This window comes from Uranotaenia lowii, chromosome 1 (assembly GCF_029784155.1).
Source record: "Uranotaenia lowii strain MFRU-FL chromosome 1, ASM2978415v1, whole genome shotgun sequence".
NCBI classification, from domain to species: domain Eukaryota; kingdom Metazoa; phylum Arthropoda; class Insecta; order Diptera; family Culicidae; genus Uranotaenia; species Uranotaenia lowii.
This window is the reverse complement of record NC_073691.1, coordinates 188505484-188525474: the sequence shown is the minus strand read 5'-3', so window position 1 is coordinate 188525474 and position 19991 is coordinate 188505484. Positions and strand designations below refer to the sequence as shown.

The 19991-nt window shown below is 36.2% G+C and overlaps 1 protein-coding gene across 1 annotated transcript in view; it reads left to right on the top strand.

Annotated features, from left to right (window-relative positions):
- Nucleotides 1-1466: 1466 nt before the first annotated feature.
- LOC129738228 (uncharacterized) overlaps nt 1467-19991 on the top strand; it is a 53558-nt gene continuing 35033 nt past the window's right edge. Inside the window, exons 1-2 of the mRNA XM_055729418.1 lie at nt 1467-1780; nt 1853-2308. Of these exons, the coding sequence (XP_055585393.1) occupies nt 1735-1780; nt 1853-2308 (502 nt within the window). The 5' untranslated portion in view covers nt 1467-1734. The remainder of the gene's footprint in view (nt 1781-1852; nt 2309-19991) is intronic.

Sequence of the window (19991 nt, the reverse complement as noted above, 5' to 3'; positions counted from 1 at the left end):
ACAAAAATGACAAAAATGACAAAAATGACAAAAATGACAAAAATGACAAAAATGACAAAAATGACAAAACTGACCAAAATGACAAAAATGACAAAAATGACAAAAATGACAAAAATGACAAAAATGACAAAAATGACAAAAATGACAAAAATGACAAAAATGACAAAAATGACAAAAATGACAAAAATGACAAAAATGACAAAAATGACAAAAATGACAAAAATGACAAAAATGACAAAACTGACCAAAATGACACAAATGACAAAAATGACAAAACTGACCAAAATGACACAAATGACAGAAATGACAAAAATGACAAAAATGACAAAAATGACAAAAATGACAAAAATGACAAAAAATGACAAAAATGACAAAAATGACAAAAATGACAAAAATGACAAAAATGACAAAAATGACAAAAATGACAAAAATGACAAAAATGACAAAAATGACAAAAATGACAAAAATGACAAAAATGACAAAAATGACAAAAATGACAAAAATGACAAAAATGACAAAAATGACAAAAATGACAAAAATGACAAAAATGACAAAAATGACAAAAATGACAAAAATGACAAAAATGACAAAAATGACAAAAATGACAAAAATGACAAAAATGACAAAAATGACAAAAATGACAAAAATGACAAAAATGACAAAAATGACAAAAATGACAAAAATGACAAAAATGACAAAAATGACAAAAATGACAAAAATGACAAAACTGACCAAAATGACAAAAATGACAAAAATGACAAAAATGACAAAAATGACAAAAATGACAAAAATGACAAAAATGACAAAAATGACAAAAATGACAAAAATGACAAAAATGACAAAAATGACAAAACTGACCAAAATGACACAAATGACAAAAATGACAAAACTGACAAAACTGACCAAAATGACACAAATGACAGAAATGACAAAAATGACAAAAATGACAAAAATGACAAAAATGACAAAAATGACAAAAATGACAAAAATGACAAAAATGACAAAAATGACAAAAATGACAAAAATGACAAAAATGACGAAAATGACAAAAATGACAAAAATGACAAAAATGACAAAAATGACAAAAATGACAAAAATGACAAAAATGACAAAAATGACAAAAATGACAAAAATGACAAAAATGACAAAAATGACATAAATGACAAAAATGACAAAAATGACAGAATGACAAAAATGACAAAAATGACAAAAATGACAAAAATGACAAAAATGACAAAAATGACAAAAATGACAAAAATGACAAAAATGACAACAATGATAAAAATGAAGAATGACATCAATGACATCATCAGAAATGACAAAATTATTTACAAAATCTGCAAGACTCTTTCGTAAAAAGGTAATTTTTCTAATTCTAGATTTCTTATTTTGATATTTTTTTTCATCATTGTTAATTGTAATCGATCGCGCTCTTCCGAATGAACTCTTAGGGAAAACCGCGCCTCCAACTTCGGAAAGGAATATTGAGAGCAAAAACAAACGGAGAGAGAGCTTTCGCGCACGGTCATCCGGATTCATTTCGTAACCGCCGCGATATATTTGAACTTATCACGAAACGTGACTGTTTTCCGCACCACAGTCGCATGGCAAAACTGAACGGAATCGGTCGTTTCCCTTGAGTCGTCTCAAAGTGTTGATATACTTCTTATTTTAAGAACTGTGCAAACGAATGCAACAATTGAGTGATAGTGTTTAATAAAGATAAACTTCAAGATGCTATATGTGACTGTTTTAGTAGTCTCCGGATTGTTGGCTTCTGGTAAGGGAGATTTAATTGGTTAAATGTTTTGGATTGATTGTTACTAACAAGAGCTTTCCTTTTTTGGCGTAGCCCTCTCCAAGCAGTGTCCAAACTCGGACGACGTTTGCGTTCCGGTTCGATATTGTCCCCCGATTGATTCGGCCATCCGGAAGCTTTTGATTAAGCCGAACCGGACATTGGCGAATCAAATTTATAAACGAGCATGCCATTCGGTTGACGAGGAAGAGCCCAGGGTTTGTTGCAACATTGCCGATCTACCGGTTGACAAAACTTGTCAGACGAGGGCCGGCTACGATGGACAAGGACGTTGTGTAGCCCCCGAAAAGTGTCCAACTATTGCCGATGGTTTGATAAGTCTCCGACAAAGTGCCAATTTGAGGGCCGAGATGGAACGGGCACTATGCTATCGGAACGAGACCCATTCGTACTATTGCTGTCCGGAAAAGGTCCTGGCCAATAAGGTCAAACCGCGGGACCGTCCTACATCGAAAGTTTCCAAACGCAGCTTCCGAGCCGTCGAAAATGGTAAGTTTTGGCGGGGAAACACCCTCGATGAATTGGTTCATCAGTGAATCATTAAATAAACTTTCCTGTCCACGCCTCTTCCTGCAGGGGAGCGTGCGTTTGCCTATTTGGCTCATTTGCATTAACGATTGGCTTGTTAAACAGAAAATCGGGGATTCCCTCGGCTGGAGCTAGAGTTCAATTTCGATCGCGTGGAGATTGGCGCCAACCAATTAACGAATGAATCGCCAGACTTCGAGGCGCCGCGGCGTTTCCTACAGTGTTCAGGAATTACACGCTTTTTAAAACGGTGATAGGAATGCAAATTGTTTAATTTTTTATTTTTGTGGAACAACTGACATTGGAAGTTATGCGAATTAGGCTGGAACAAATATAAATTTCTTCTTTTGTCACACCACCTCCCCCCCTCCCCCACCGAAATTTCCAAAAACCAGAAAGGGGGGAATACATAATGTTTGAAGTATTTTATGTAAATTTCGAGAAAAAAGATTACAAGACCAATTGTTGAATTTTTGGATAAAAAACTTGATTTATAGGTTTTGTGCAATGATATAGTATGCAATTTTGTTGCATACAAGCTTCCGTGCATTGTATTCCAATTTATTTGTTTTTCGAATTATTTTTTATTTTCCCCTCCCCCTCGCGATGTTCCAACTCCGAGTGACAAAAAAAGGATTTGAAAATTGTTGCGCCGATGAATCAATAGTGCTTGAGCCTTAGGCCGATGACATAGTGAGTGCGATTCGATGCGAATTGGCGGAAAATTTACGAACGCAGCCTATGCGAACTCGAGCGGCGGAACAAATTGACATCTGCTTCGCCGCGTTGAGTATGTCAGGTTTAAGCGATTCACATACATTTCCATCAAATGTGGTTCATCGCGTTGAATCGCATTCGCCGCAACGCATCGCATCGTATTTACTATGTCATCGGCCTTACACTTGAGTGCTTGAACATAACCGGTGGAATTTTCGATGGGCATTTCCACGCGATGAACGTTGTTTCTGTAATGTAGTGTGAAGTTCAATCCAACAGGTCTTATCTTCAAATGCATTGAATTACATCTAGAACACTCTCGAGTCTAAGGATTACACTACATTACAGAACAGAAACGTTTGCTGATAGTAATACTTATCTTCCAAAAGCGATAAGCAACTAGGGAAGATAAGGACATGATGGCCACCCTTAAAAAGACGCTTATTTAACCATAGAAAACAGTTATAATATGTGTGTTCAGATACTAAAAAAGTCTTTTTCCTAACTGGCTTAAACTTGAAAAAGTTGATAAAAACTTTTAAAAATGCATTTTTTTTGCCGAAAGCTGAAAATCAATCACTATAGGGGCCCTGGCGCAGTTAATGGTGCTTAACTAATCGGGGTACGATGAGCGTTGAAACGTAGAATCTAGCAGCAAATTCAACTCGATGAAGTCAACTGAATTATAAAGCTGGCCTTACAACACAATCCGAATAAAATTGGAATACAGTTCAAAATTACGTGTTTTTTCGAAATTTCTGTCATACGAATGTAAATTTTCAACAGCTTGGCAACAGTGACGTCACAAAAAAAAATCTGTTGATCGTAGTAATCGGAGAATACAAAAATAGATCCGTAGGGTGGGAAAACAGGTTGGCTGGCAGCATTGGAATGAACCAAGGTCTTTTGATACACTAGGTTCTCCGACTTTCACAGTAAGTAGGCGAGGAGTGAGCGGGGCTCTCAATGAGTTTGTTTATTTTATGCTCAGCTTTTCGGTGGTTTGTTGGTAAACAAACTTCATGAGTTCAGCATAGTTGCATAGCCTACATAGCCAAAATTGCTAAATCGGGAATTCGATATTCGGTAACACCTCCTGAATATATACACACCTTGGAATGAACGGGGTTTGAAAGCTAGATCGAGTGGGAGTGAAGCAGGAACCAAATTTGAGTGCAGAAGATTGGTGAACTTCGACAGGCAAGAGTACACTATAAGATCACAGTAGTCCGATGTTAAGTATCTTTTTAAACCACTCGTGTTTTCACTTCTCTACAAGTACATTTTCCATAAGATGCGGATGTCATAGCAACGGGATAACAAGTTTGAAAATTTTTCACACGTGGAGGAAATTTTCGGTTTTCGGCAAGAGGATGACTGGACGAGGCGGATCCAATGGCCAACAAGCGCGAAGCGGGGCACTTTCGAGGACGCCGATGTTAAGTGGGAACGGCCAGCAAACGTATTCCTCAGGGAGTAGTCGAGCGAGAAGCGGAACGATTGCGTGTGATTGAATTTCCCTATAATGTTGGAGCGATTGCGTGGCCTTGGTCATTTGCGATGAAAATGGTGAAAATGGTGCTCATCCGTCAAGAAACATGAGCGGCGATTACGGCGGAAAAACCATCCCAGAAATTTTCGGAAGCGGTTCTGACAACAGTTAAGACAGTTAAGGGAGCGTGGAATGGTCTGAAAGTAGCTTTTCAGGAAAGCAGATATCTTCGGGAATCTGGTCTCCTTCGGCAGATGACCGGGATTCGGCTAGTGGATTGTGAATCGGTCGAGGCGTACGTCAAATTGTTGATGTCCACGAGGCACAAGCTAGCTGAGATGGGGTTCGAAGTCAACGACTGGTGAATGTCGAACATTCTTCTGATTGGACTTACGAAGCAGTTTGAACCAATGGTGATGGATCCCGAGGCGTCAGTATTCAACATGACGGTGGAAACTATACGAGCAAAGATTTTGTAGGACGTTATTACGGAAGCTAAACAGGGGGCGATGTATGATGTATGATGTAAGCTAACATCCTATGTAGCGTGGCACAGCCCGTTTGCAGCGAACTATTCGCACATAACAATTCGATCACGATTTCCAACTCATTGCCTAAAAATGCCTTTGAGTGGACTGTTTCAAGGGAATGAATGTACAAGTAGAGTAACCTGTACTATTCTGTGGGGTAAGGATAGTGGGTCTCCACCGAAAGTACAATTTATTGACAATCAATTGAAAATCAAGCCATTGTTATATGAAATGTTCCATAGGATGTGAAGACGAACCCTCCCTTTCTCTGCGACATGTTAACGAGGGTAACTGCCCAGTGCACTCTACCCTCCACATAGTTTCGATCAGGTGTCCGGATGGCCCTTCCCCACCCCCTCCAAATATGAATATATAGACAATATAGTAGTTATAGCAAACCTGTGCTTCCTGAAATAAAAATTGAATAATTATTAAATGTGGATATATATAATTATATATAACGGATATAAAGGATGTAAAAAGAAATAATGAAGAGTACTAAAAAGTAGGAAAGAACAAAACTAATAGATAAATAAAACGATGGCATATTCATTCATTCCTCATTCATTATTAAATTTTTTTGAGTTTCCAATGTTTAATTTCATCACTGGAGGATTCCCCATCTGAGATTTCACTTTCTATGTTTCTGTATATTTCTTCTGCTTTCTTTTTCACCTTGTCCCTGTCACTAACAATATTGTTCCACACCTGCTCTGTCTCAAATTCCAGCCTATGGAAGTCTGCTTCTAGCATCTTTTTCCAAGTCAGACTTGGCCTACCTTCCTTCTTTTTGTTAAGAAGCTAAACAGGGGGCGATGCCGCCAAAACTAATGAAGATTCGCAAACGTAAGATAAAGCAACATCAACTGTCGTTGCATAATATTGGATGACCCATTTTACTATTTCCCCCCATTAAAAACAATAATTTCAAGCGACTCACATGCTGTGTTGCAGATCGGCAGTGGCGATGTGAATTTCATGTTCCTGTTTTCTCCGCCTAGAACCGTTGAACTGATTCCCGCGTGTTCCGATTCCGACCTGATCGGAAATTCTGTTTGGGCGGTCGCTCTGAAGATGTATGAATGCACCTTGCCCAGCGGACGCTCGACGCGCACAGCAGGATCTGCACAACCCGCTACACACTTGCTGCGATCGGTCGACCAATACGTTGCACTTTTCTGGGTGTTTTCGTTGAGCTGTTGTCGAATTCGTTCTGACTTTCTGCTGTCGATGAAGACTGAGCAAGACGTCCTGTGGGTGCACTTCCAGCCAACGCTCACAGCGACAGACGCACGACTTGCCTCCCTTTTCCTGTTCCTTATTTTCGCAGAATCCCTATGCAACTCCGAAAATCTCGTGCCAAATAACTCCGACAATCTCGTGCCAAATAACCCCGATAATTGATGCCGAGCTTTACCACGTTTATTCCTTGTGGATGAATGGTCATTAACGCCAAACGAATGCCGAGCGCACTTCCGAAAAAAACTTCCGCGGGAAACCAGTAGTGCACATTCCTTTTCCGCTGACCACCGAAGACGCGGTGAAATCGGTTCTTTCCGAATAAAGTTCTTCTGGCCAGTGTGTCGCTTAGGAAGCGTTCCGAAGAAACGACGGATTCGAAGAACTTCCACAAAACGTGGCCTTCAGCACATGATGCCGTAACAAGAGGCTCAAACCGGACTTTTGTAATAGAAAAAAAAAAATCGTGGCTTTCGGTGCCCTTAAACTGGTGATTTTGTGCAAATCAAAGGTTGCAACGCTGTACCCTTTATTGTTCCCCCCCCCCCCCCCCCCATAAATTATTTGAAGATAAAGCGACTCACGACACTCGTCTCACTTTGGCAATTGTGGCCCATTAGTGCAAATTTGCTGCTGATGACTCTTGCTGCTTCGCCACCCACCCTTGCTCACTGTCGCTTCGATTCCGGTGTAGTGCGACACGGTTTGGATGGACCTCTGCCGCGCCACACAGGCAATCCCTCTCGATCGTGTCCTCCTCCGACGAAGAAACTAAGAAGCGGTCAAATACCAGGTCGCCCCGTTGAATCGAAACCACGCGCTCTTGTCGATCGTAGCGGTTCCTCTTCTTCCTCTGGACAACCGCATCTCCTGCGCGACCTTCGGATCGTCTGACACGTTTTTTCCTGCAGAGTGTAGAGGTCCGTGTGCCGCAGAAGTTCCCTGCCGAAGTTGGCGAAGTGCGGGCTGATTCCGGTTGATTCGTGCTTCACCGTCTTAATGGCGGTCGTGGTGGCGGCCAGGTTCTTTTTTCGCTCCACTTTCGATGGTCTTCCTCCCAACAATGAACTGACGCCAACTATCTCCCTCGCTCGGCGTTTTTCTCGACCAGCTTTTGATAGCGGGTCATAGCTTTTTTTTACACGCTTGCTTTATTTTATGGGAAAGTGGGTAAGTTTAAAAAAAAATTGCGAAAAATAGCTCAATACCGTATCTTAAAAAAAAAAAAACAAATGTAAACTTTCCGGAACAGGCTGCAAACCTGCCGCAAAAGGCGGAAAACTTTTGGCCAATGATCGTAAGACCGGAATAAGTCCTTCCGTAAAAAAAGAGTCGCTTGACCCCCTTTCTCTGTCTTCGCTAATAGCTTGGCAAACAGGTCACACAGTGATCGCGTGCTGGCTCGGTTTTCCGGCGGGGAGCGTTATCTTGATGCCGGCTTTCTCTCACGCTCGAAGAAATTGCGTGCCCACAAGTTGTCTTCTATCAGCCCTTTTAGGTGCCTTTTAGGCGATCAATTCGAGCTCTTTCAAATGCCAGTAATGTCGGGATCGTGTCGCTTGCTGATGGAGAAAAATCGGTTCTTCAGCGTAGTCGATCAGCGCAGAAGTTGCTGCTGTTTTCTCCACCACTTAGAGGACCATCACAATGTTCCGAAAATCAATCAAAATAAACACTCAGGTACGATTCTTATTTGAAACATTCTGACTGTATAATAGGAAAGCGCCTCTCGCAACTGCTTCGCCCGACTGGCATGCAATCTCGATCAGCACTTCACTCAGCAATGCCAACCGAGTCGCATCTTTCAGAGTCATATGGCTTTGCAACTATCGCATATCGGAGATGAGTGAGATACAAACTGATCCATTCTGAATGTCACTCACTCAGTATCCGCTTGGTTTCCTTGAATTTGAAAACACGGCGGAAGTGAACATCTTTCCCTCACAAACACAACTACAATTCGATTTTATTCTTACTGGTGTAAAAAATGCTGTAAAATCAAATAAATTTATTAATTGCCTACGTTTAAAATCAAACAACATTTGCTAATGATCGGTTGCATGTATCACTCACTCACTGCCTGAACCATTCACTCCTGATCCTAGACCAACATGGTTCGCCGTATGCATCGCTCATTGGTGAGATTCCAATTTGATGATGGTGCTGCACTGTTTTGACAGCAAGCATCGTTCGAGGTGATCTGTATTTTAACGATGAATAGAACGAACGATGATCGGATAGGTCCAGTAGCAATCAATAACAAAACCCGATCGCTGTACGTTCAGTTGCGAAGTGCAATCAGGAACATTCACTGAAAATGAGGGATTTTAGGAACACTGGACCATCATATGTTAAAAATGTTGTAAATCAGCTGTAAATTTGACAAACTGGGACATCAAATTTTTCTTAAGATATCTTTCGAAAAGAATTTAAAACTTGTTTTGACATTCGGAAATAGTAAAAAAAAGTTTTTTAAGATGATTTTTTTTGGTTATCTGTTTCCAAAAAAAAAAAAATAGGGTGAATGGAGAGTTGAGTCCATCCTGTATTGCCGAAATCAAATACTTTTTTCCTCCATCTCTTCTTTTTACTTGTTACTTCAATAATAAACAATTTTTGCCATAGCTATCACTATTGTCATTTTTGGTGAGTTTTTGACAGTTTTTTGCTATTTTTCATCATGTTTAGACGCTTTTAGCATTAAGGGAATCCCCCTAATCATCTTAATCGAACGAATGAGATCGCGTGGCAAGTGGCGTTTAATGCGCCATAATCAATTAGCGCATGTATGCTCTATTACACAGATTGGGACACGCTTTCTTCAATCGACCGCTTCTGTCTGCTGATATGGATACAAATTGTGTTAATCACTCTGGACGGGAATAAATGGGACTTGATATTTTCCCGGCAATCTCTCCTGAATGCATTGTAGAATTAGTTTGAATTTTGATTATCGCATGTGAATGGTGCGAATGTTATATTGTTATCAGAATAGAATGTTATGTATAGCTAATGTGGTTATGGATGAGCAGTAATCAGACTTTCTCACTCTTTAAATATTCACTCTGCGGAGTAGAAATGTGTCTCACTATTGAAAAATTTGTCAAATTACTATTTGTCATGTCGTTCAGCTGTACGCTTCAAATAGTTACCTTTTTTAAGGAATCAAACAAGTAAACTTCTAATGAATTCTAATGAATCTCAATTCAGAAATGAACTTAGGCCGCCTGTGGCTCACAAGAATAAATCAATGACTGATTTTATTTTTTTTTTTTGTGTGTGTTGCCAAATATAAAACGTTGCCATAGAAATTTATTTTATTTCAATTTTCTTTAGTGTTGCCGAATTCAAATTTGTTTTTGCTTATACAAAAACTTTATTTATTTTCATTTATATTTATTTATATTCACTCTCACCTCTATCCTCAAGAAAAACTTTGTAAAATTTATTAATTTTTGTTTTTCTCCAAAACAAAATTAAAATTTTCCAAATTTTCCAAATAAACTTCATCAAGTTTTAGATTCCATTTTCTTAGCTAAAACTGTTGTTTATTTTCCCAAGTATTCTTTATCTTAATTCTATATCCCATTTTTAACAAAATCCTTTCAGATCTGTACTTTTTCTGCCATTCTGTCTTGATTTACAAAAGATTAAACAATTTGAAAACATTTTTAGCAGCAACCATTCCAACCTGCGCTTTTCCAGCCGTTCTGTCTTCGTTTACCAAAGCCGGAACAATTCGAAAACATTATTTACCGCAGCCATTCCAATCTGCGCTTTTCCTGTCGCTCTGTTTATGTTTACCAGAGCCAGAACAACCTGAAAATTTTACTAGCAATAGCCTTCCCAATCTGTGCTTTTTCTGCCGCTCTGTCTTTGTTTCCTTTTTCAAGTTTCTAACTGATTTAGGAATAGCTAAATTCCAAAGCCGGAACAATCCGAAAACTTGACTAAAACATAAACAAACAACCGTAGCAGCAGCCTTAAAAATCTGCGCTCCCTAAGCCAATCCATCTTTCCACCGTTGACCGAATCATAAACAAACAATCGTTGCAGCAGCCTTGAAAATCTGCGCTTCTTGTGCTTACTCTACAAACCACGCCATTTTTGTGATTTAACGATTCTTATGAATTTCAATTCAGAGATTCACTCAGACACGGCTGTCGCTCACAAGAATATTGTGAATTTTAATAAAATTTTTAGAAACATCGCTGGTGACCTGGCAACACAACACAGACTTCCGACAGTCTAGTATTTCATTTTCCTTTGTCGGAAGTCCGGACTTCCGAGACAAAATTTAGTGCTGGCGCGTTAATAGATCAATGACTGACTTTGTTCTGTTTGTTTTGTCTAGTGTTGCCAAATATAAAAATATAAAACGTTGCCATAGAAATTTATTTTACTACAGTTTGTTTCTTGTTTCGAGTTTGAAGTACGTATAAGGGTATAAGCCAGGTTTCCTTATAAAAAATGCTTATTCTGCTTTCCGACATCTCCTATGAATAATATTGTGTTTTTTTCTGTTACAGAATTCCGCAGCTGCAGGGATCCGGCCGGGAAATCGGGCGTCTGTGTCCCTGCTCGACAGTGCTACCGGATCTACAAGATGATTTCCAGCGGCGCAGTTTACAAAAACAAACAGATCGAGGTATTCGTCAAGAAAAGCCGCTGCACGTCCGATAGCACCAATGGCCATTCGGTTTGCTGTGCACAGTTTGATAGTGGCGATAGCGGTGCCTCGGCGAATCTCATTCGTCACCCAGCGGCAAAGAAGCTGGGACTGGCCGCTTGTGGTCGGTACCGGTTGAAGGATAAGATTCTGGGCGGCCGAGAAGCCGGATTGGGTCACTACCCGTGGATGGCTAACCTTCTGTATTTGCGCTCAAACAAGCTGAAACCACTTTGTGCCGGCTCGTTGATTCATCGGAAGTACGTTTTGACCGCTGCCCACTGCTTGAAGGGATCAGACGGCCCTCACCGGGTGCGACTAGGAGAGTACAACTTAAACAGCAATCCGGATTGTGACAACGAGGGACGCTGTCTGAAGCCCTACAAAGAGTACAAAATCGCTAAGCAGATTCCACATGAAAACTTCAACAAAAAAACTGCAGACTACGACATCGGTTTGGTACTTTTGGAAGGCAGCGCGGACATCTCCATGGAGCAAATCTATCCAATCTGCTTGCCCTTGACGGAAGACCTGCAGACCCTGAAGCCAAAAAAGCTGACAGTAACCGGCTGGGGGTTCACCGAACATTCAGCGACCTCTCCGGTGCTGCTAGAGGCCAATTTGAGAAACGTAGATCGCACTTACCTCTGCCAGGGTGAATCGACATTCTGTTCCCGAGGTTGGGACGGAGAAAACCACTGTCCAGGTGATTCCGGAGGCCCTTACCAAGCGCCAGTCCCGGTCGATGACCACCTGCGGTATGTGGTGTTCGGAGTTATCTCCGGTGGCTCAGGAACCTGCACAAAGAATGACACCCGACCGGCTTCCGGTGTTTTGGTGGGATATCACCTAAGCTGGATATTGGACAACATGGAACTTTAAGCTAGCGTCTCTCGAAAACTGTATTCAAAGCCTTAATTTAAAAGTAGGACTGATCTGTTTGACATGTGATTCACAAACGTAGAGAATAACGTAACATTTAGGATAAGAAATCTGTGATACGTGACACAGATCCAGTGACCAAAACTTAGCTAGAAAATCTGTTAGAAGTAAATCCGTTTCATGAGGAATGCCAGAAAAATACATCATTGCATAAATACTCGGTACACGATAAAACCAAGGTTCGTATTAGGTACTGAACATCTTCATCAGCCTATGCTAGGTAGGTCTGCTTTTTAGTCTTAAGAAAAATACTTTCCTTTGTTCAAGTTTCGAACAGATTTAGGAATGCTAAATTATTATTAAAAATCGTTGAAACTTTTTTTTTTATTATTATTAAATATCGTTTTACCTTTATGATAAATTTATAACCTTTGGCCTTGATTTCAATTTATTCGAATACCAATTAATAAATATAGGTACCTACATATTTCAAATTTTTGCATTTTCACACTTACCTAGAAAAATCCTTGTATCTCACGAACCTTCTTTTAGTATTCATCTGATTGTAAATTAAAGGCTTGACGTAGTCTTTTCAAGTGATGATTAGCTTGAAAGTCACATTTTAATATTTATTTACATAAATTTCAAAAGCAAATTCGTTTCAACGGCTTTATCACAGTCTTTGTACTAATTTGTACTAAAAATGTGCGCTCTCTCGAAACTTGGATTGCTGTTTGCGAAAGCTTCATGACCTACTTGAGCGCCTCTAGCGGTGAATAGGAAAACTAAGTATCCATTTCAGTTATGCACGCTTGCTTGCTTTGATCAATATGGTTTTTTTTTCCGGGAATTTAACAACACGGTCATTCTTCCCAACTATCAATATGGAAACTATTTAGAAGAAATTAATCAGAACTCGACTGTTTTCACGTGGTTAGATACATTTTGACTTACCTATGTCTGATTTTGAGGTTCGTTCAGTTCGTTCATCAAGCTACTATTAAAAAGTATTTGCAGAATAGATGTGTTTTGTTTTTGGCAAATTAGGTAATTAGCTTCAGGTTGAATCTTATTTGTGAAATGCTAGGGAACTACTCAAATCCTTCACCAAATTTAAGAATAAAATAAAAACAAGTTTATCAACAAAAATACTTCAGTACGCTGTCACAGACCTGTTCCGAAAAATTCGTGGAATTATCTCTAATGATGGAATTTGTTTGTTCAAATTATTTTTTTAAATAATTCGTTTATATGTCCAAATTAATTAATAGACTTCTTCTTCTTTATTCTGGCGTTGATTCTTGTTTCCAATCAACGCAGGGGGGATGAGACTAAAGCGGGCCATAGACTACACAAATGGCCTGTACAAATTCGATGATTACACGACGATTGTTTGATTCTAAGCTCGTCCACACACGATACAAACATATTTCACGCGAATACAAACGGTTGCTGGTGAAAACAGCAACAGCAACAAAAAAAAAACATCTCCACCCCGGCTGGGAGGATGGTTTGTACAAAATATTTCGATCCCGACCGATTTTACTCCAACCGTTTGAGCGCTCATTCAAGCAGTGCCATACACTATGCAAATCGTGTTCACAGCGATAAAATTTCATCGCATTTGTACAAATGTTGTGTAGTCTGTGGCCCGCTTAAAGCCCTATGCGGGCCATAGACTACACAAATGGCTTGAGCAAATTCGATGACTCCACGACGATTGTTTGAAGCTACACTCGCCCACACACGATACAAACACATTCCACGCGAGCACAAACGATTGCTGGCGGAAACATCAACAGCAACAACAAAAACACTCTCCACCCCGGCTGGGGCTGAATAAATGACCTGAGTTTTGTACAAGCAACACCATACACCATGCCACAGAGGGTTGCTTGTACAAAAAAATTCGATCCCGACCGATTTCACTCAAACGGTTTGTGCGGTCATTCAAACAGTGGCATACACGATGCAAATCGTATTCACAGCGACAGAATTTCATCGGATTTCATCGCATTTGTACAAATGTGGTGTAGTCTGTGGCCCGCTTAAAATAAAAGTGCGGCAAACTGTCATCGCGGATTTCCAATCGAACTGTCAAAAGTCGTTCCAATCGAGCATGAAGCGGGCCATAGACTACACAAATGGCCTACACAATTTCGATGATTCCACGACGATTGTTTGATTCTAAGCTCGTCCACACACGATACAAACATATTTCACGCGAACACAAACGATTGCTGGCGAAAACAGCAACAGCATGGTTTGTACAAAATATTTCGATCCCGACCGATTTTACTCCAGCCGTTTGAGCGCTCATTCAAGCAGTGCCATACACTATGCAAATCGTGTTTACAGCGACGAAATTTCATCGAATTTCATCGCATTTGTACAAATGTTGTGTAGTCTGAGGCCCGCTTAACCATTTTTACCATTTCAAATTCGTGGGAAGTATTGTAATCTGTGTGACTGTGAGTTTCAATTTTTTCATCGAAATTAATCAAGAATGCAGAGAAAATTCATTGGAGCAAAATGTGAAGAAGCAATTTATTTTTATTTTTACATTTTACACAACGGAGAACATGTTTAAAAATATTCACAAAACGAAAATCAACTTCACAATCTGCGACACAGCTGCACACCAACAAGAAGTCATGCGAATGTTTACGTTATTAGCAGTGTTGAAAGATTACAGCAGCTTTTTCAGTGCTGCCAAATCGGTGAGAAATTCAGTCATGCTGTGATGCAAAAATAGCTCTTTTTCTATCACATACGGCTGAAATAAAAACAGTGCTATAAAAAAATACAGCACCCACAAATCTTGAAAACATTGTTGCATGGTAAAATTTTCAAAATGTGCTACAAGTGTCCAAATTTCTACCACTTTTTCCCAACACCAGTGAACTTGCTCTAATAGAATAGATTACACGATTTCAGTGAATTCCATAGATGCCTAAAAGGTTCGCTAAAATGTGTTAAAATATTTTCTATTTGAATGAAATTTTTTGAAACGTCGCTGGTGAACTGGCAACAAAATACAGATTTTCGCCAATTTAGTACTTAACTTTTCTTTTTCGGAAGTCGGAATACGGAAGTACGGACTTCTGAAGTAAAATTTAGAGCTGGTGCGGTTATATTGATGTCAAACACCTATACGAAGCTCCTAATTTTTTTTCTGTTAAAGCGCTCCATGCGGCGCATAGCGACATGAGCTGAAACTGCTTTCGCCACTCTGCGCCACGAGATGGTAGCACATTGTTAGGGTTCCTATCAGCTAAAATATGGAGCCGCCGAGTAATTCGTTTGCTCCTGATTGATGTACTTCACTCACAGATGTTCGATAAATGTAAACAAAAAGAAGATATGCTTATCTGTTGGAATAAATAACTAGAAAAATGAAAAATGTATTTGTTGAAAATTGTATGTACAGTCGAACTTGAATAATTTCTCTATCAAGTTTCTCTACATGGGATAAGCAAGAGACCTCTAAATCCCATGATTTTTGCGGCACGAAACCATTATAAGTGAAAATGTAAAACCTCTATAAGGGTTTTTTCTTGCTTGACTAAGTAAGTTGAAGAAATTGATATACCCCAATTCAAGTTTTGATATAAAAGTAACATTTGTGGTACGAAGGGAGACTGAATATTTTTCGATTACTTTACTTACTTACTAAACCCTTTTGGTATCAAATATATTGACAAAAAATAACCGACCCAAATCGGTAAATTTGGATAGGTTTACTGAAAAAGCTTATAAAAACGGCATTAGACGTTTTATTGACCAAATTTAAACAGCAGTTTCAAAGTAAAAGATAACTTTCCTCAGTTGAATTTCCGCACTTCCGAACGATGACTCACACACGTGCTGAGTCTGGTTTGTTTTCCATCAATTAAGTTGGCAATTCGAGTGACATTGTTATCAGATTTAAATCATAACAATGACCCAGCTCCTGAGATGATATCGCATGTTCGCTTACAACAAAATACCTGCAAATCATCGGCCAGTTTGGTGCTGCCGTGCTTTCTGCCGCTCGAGTTTTTTTTTGTGTTCATATTTATATGTATAAACGAAACATACGGCTTAATATGACTGAGCTTGTTGAAAGTAAACAAACCAATGTACGACAAGCGACGAGTTTAAAGTTGAGCTTATTTACAATCTGAGTGCAAAGCTATCGACGATTTGACAGAACAAATTGAATCTGGTTTAAGTTAATTTTTATGTGATCAAAAAAGCTGCTGAAACAGCTTTTCTCATTGACGTAGATAAGGAATAAATCAAACACTGATCGTTATTTGTTGTTAACAAACAATGAAGCGGTTTCAATTGAAATAACAAAAAAAAACGACTAACGCAGCATTGGCCAAAATTTAATGATCAACATGGTGAGAGATAAGATGAGACTTCATTCATGAAAACATTAAAAAAAAAACGTAACAAGATTAAATTTTAAAGTGGAAAGTATGTGAGGAAAAAGCATGACAAAAATGACAAAAATGACAAAAATGACAAAAATGACAAAAATGACAAAAATGACAAAAATGACAAAAATGACAAAAATGACAAAAATGACAAAAATGACAAAAATGACAAAAATGACAAAAATGACAAAAATGACAAAAATGACAAAAATGACAAAAATGACAAAAATGACAAAAATGACAAAAATGACAAAAATGACAAAAATGACAAAAATGACAAAAATGACAAAAATGACAAAAATGACAAAAATGACAAAAATGACAAAAATGACAAAAATGACAAAAATGACAAAAATGACAAAAATGACAAAAATGACAAAAATGACAAAAATGACAAAAATGACAAAAATGACAAAAATGACAAAAATGACAAAAATGACAAAAATGACAAAAATGACAAAAATGACAAAAATGACAAAAATGACAAAAATGACAAAAATGACAAAAATGACAAAAATGACAAAAATGACAAAAATGACAAAAATGACAAAAATGACAAAAATGACAAAATGACAAAAATGACAAAAATGACAAAAATGACAAAAATGACAAAAATGACAAAAATGACAAAAATGACAAAAATGACAAAAATGACAAAAATGACAAAAATGACAAAAATGACAAAAATGACAAAAATGACAAAAATGACAAAAATGACAAAAATGACAAAAATGACAAAAATGACAAAAATGACAAAAATGACAAAAATGACAAAATGACAAAAATGACAAAAATGACAAAAATGACAAAAATGACAAAAATGACAAAAATGACAAAAATGACAAAAATGACAAAAATGACAAAAATGACAAAATGACAAAAATGACAAAAATGACAAAAATGACAAAAATGACAAAAATGACAAAAATGACAAAAATGACAAAAATGACAAAAATGACAAAAATGACAAAAATGACAAAAATGACAAAAATGACAAAAATGACAAAAATGACAAAAATGACAAAAATGACAAAAATGACAAAAATGACAAAATTGACAAAAATGACAAAAATGACAAAAATGACAAAAATGACAAAAATGACAAAAATGACAAAAATGACAAAAATGACAAAAATGACAAAAATGACAAAAATGACAAAAATGACAAAAATGACAAAAATGACAAAAATGACAAAAATGACAAAAATGACAAAAATGACAAAAATGACAAAAATGACAAAAATGACAAAAATGACAAAAATGACAAAAATGACAAAAATGACAAAAATGACAAAAATGACAAAAATGACAAAAATGACAAAAATGACAAAAATGACAAAAATGACAAAAATGACAAAAATGACAAAAATGACAAAAATGACAAAAATGACAAAAAATGACAAAAATGACAAAAATGACAAAAATGACAAAAATGACAAAAATGACAAAAATGACAAAAATGACAAAAATGACAAAAATGACAAAAATGACAAAAATGACAAAAATGACAAAAATGACAAAAATGACAAAAATGACAAAAATGACAAAAATGACAAAAATGACAAAAATGACAAAAATGACAAAAATGACAAAAATGACAAAAATGACAAAAATGACAAAAATGACAAAAATGACAAAAATGACAAAAATGACAAAAATGACAAAAATGACAAAAATGACAAAAATGACAAAAATGACAAAAATGACAAAAATGACAAAAATGACAAAAATGACAAAAATGACAAAAATGACAAAAATGACAAAAATGACAAAAATGACAAAAATGACAAAAATGACAAAAATGACAAAAATGACAAAAATGACAAAAATGACAAAATGACAAAAATGACAAAAATGACAAAAATGACAAAAATGACAAAAATGACAAAAATGACAAAAATGACAAAAATGACAAAAATGACAAAAATGACAAAAATGACAAAAATGACAAAAATGACAAAAATGACAAAAATGACAAAAATGACAAAAATGACAAAAATGACAAAAATGACAAAAATGACAAAAATGACAAAAATGACAAAAATGACAAAAATGACAAAAATGACAAAAATGACAAAAATGACAAAAATGACAAAAATGACAAAAATGACAAAAATGACAAAAATGACAAAAATGACAAAAATGACAAAAATGACAAAAATGACAAAAATGACAAAAAATGACAAAAATGACAAAAAATGACAAAAATGACAAAAATGACAAAAATGACAAAAATGACAAAAATGACAAAAATGACAAAAATGACAAAAATGACAAAAATGACAAAAATGACAAAAATGACAAAAATGACAAAAATGACAAAAATGACAAAAATGACAAAAATGACAAAAATGACAAAAATGACAAAAATGACAAAAATGACAAAAATGACAAAATGACAAAAATGACAAAAATGACAAAAATGACAAAAATGACAAAAATGACAAAAATGACAAAAATGACAAAAATGACAAAAATGACAAAAATGACAAAAATGACAAAAATGACAAAATGACAAAAATGACAAAAATGACAAAAATGACAAAAATGACAAAAATGACAAAAATGACAAAAATGACAAAAATGACAAAAATGACAAAAATGACAAAAATGACAAAAATGACAAAAATGACAAAAATGACAAAAATGACAAAAATGACAAAAATGACAAAAATGACAAAAATGACAAAAATGACAAAAATGACAAAATGACAAAAATGACAAAAATGACAAAAATGACAAAAATGACAAAAATGACAAAAATGACAAAAATGACAAAAATGACAAAAATGACAAAAATGACAAAAATGACAAAAATGACAAAAATGACAAAAATGACAAAAATGACAAAAATGACAAAAATGACAAAAATGACAAAAATGACAAAAATGACAAAAATGACAAAAATGACAAAAATGACAAAAATGACAAAAATGACAAAAATGACAAAAATGACAAAAATGACAAAAATGACAAAATGACAAAAATGACAAAAATGACAAAAATGACAAAAATGACAAAAATGACAAAAATGACAAAAATGACAAAAATGACAAAAATGACAAAAATGACAAAAATGACAAAAATGACAAAAATGACAAAAATGACAAAAATGACAAAAATGACAAAAATGACAAAAATGACAAAATGACAAAAATGACAAAAATGACAAAAATGACAAAAATGACAAAAATGACAAAAATGACAAAAATGACAAAAATGACAAAAATGACAAAAATGACAAAAATGACAAAAATGACAAAAATGACAAAAATGACAAAAATGACAAAAATGACAAAAATGACAAAAATGACAAAAATGACAAAAATGACAAAAATGACAAAAATGACAAAAATGACAAAAATGACAAAAATGACAAAAATGACAAAAATGACAAAAATGACAAAAATGACAAAAATGACAAAAATGACAAAAATGACAAAAATGACAAAAATGACAAAAATGACAAAAATGACAAAATTGACAAAATTGACAAAAATGACAAAAATGACAAAAATGACAAAAATGACAAAAATGACAAATATGACAAAAATGACAAAAATGACAAAAATGACAAAAATGACAAAAATGACAAAAATGACAAAAATGACAAAAATGACAAAAATGACAAAAATGACAAAAATGACAAAAATGACAAAAAATGACAAAAATGACAAAAATGACAAAATGA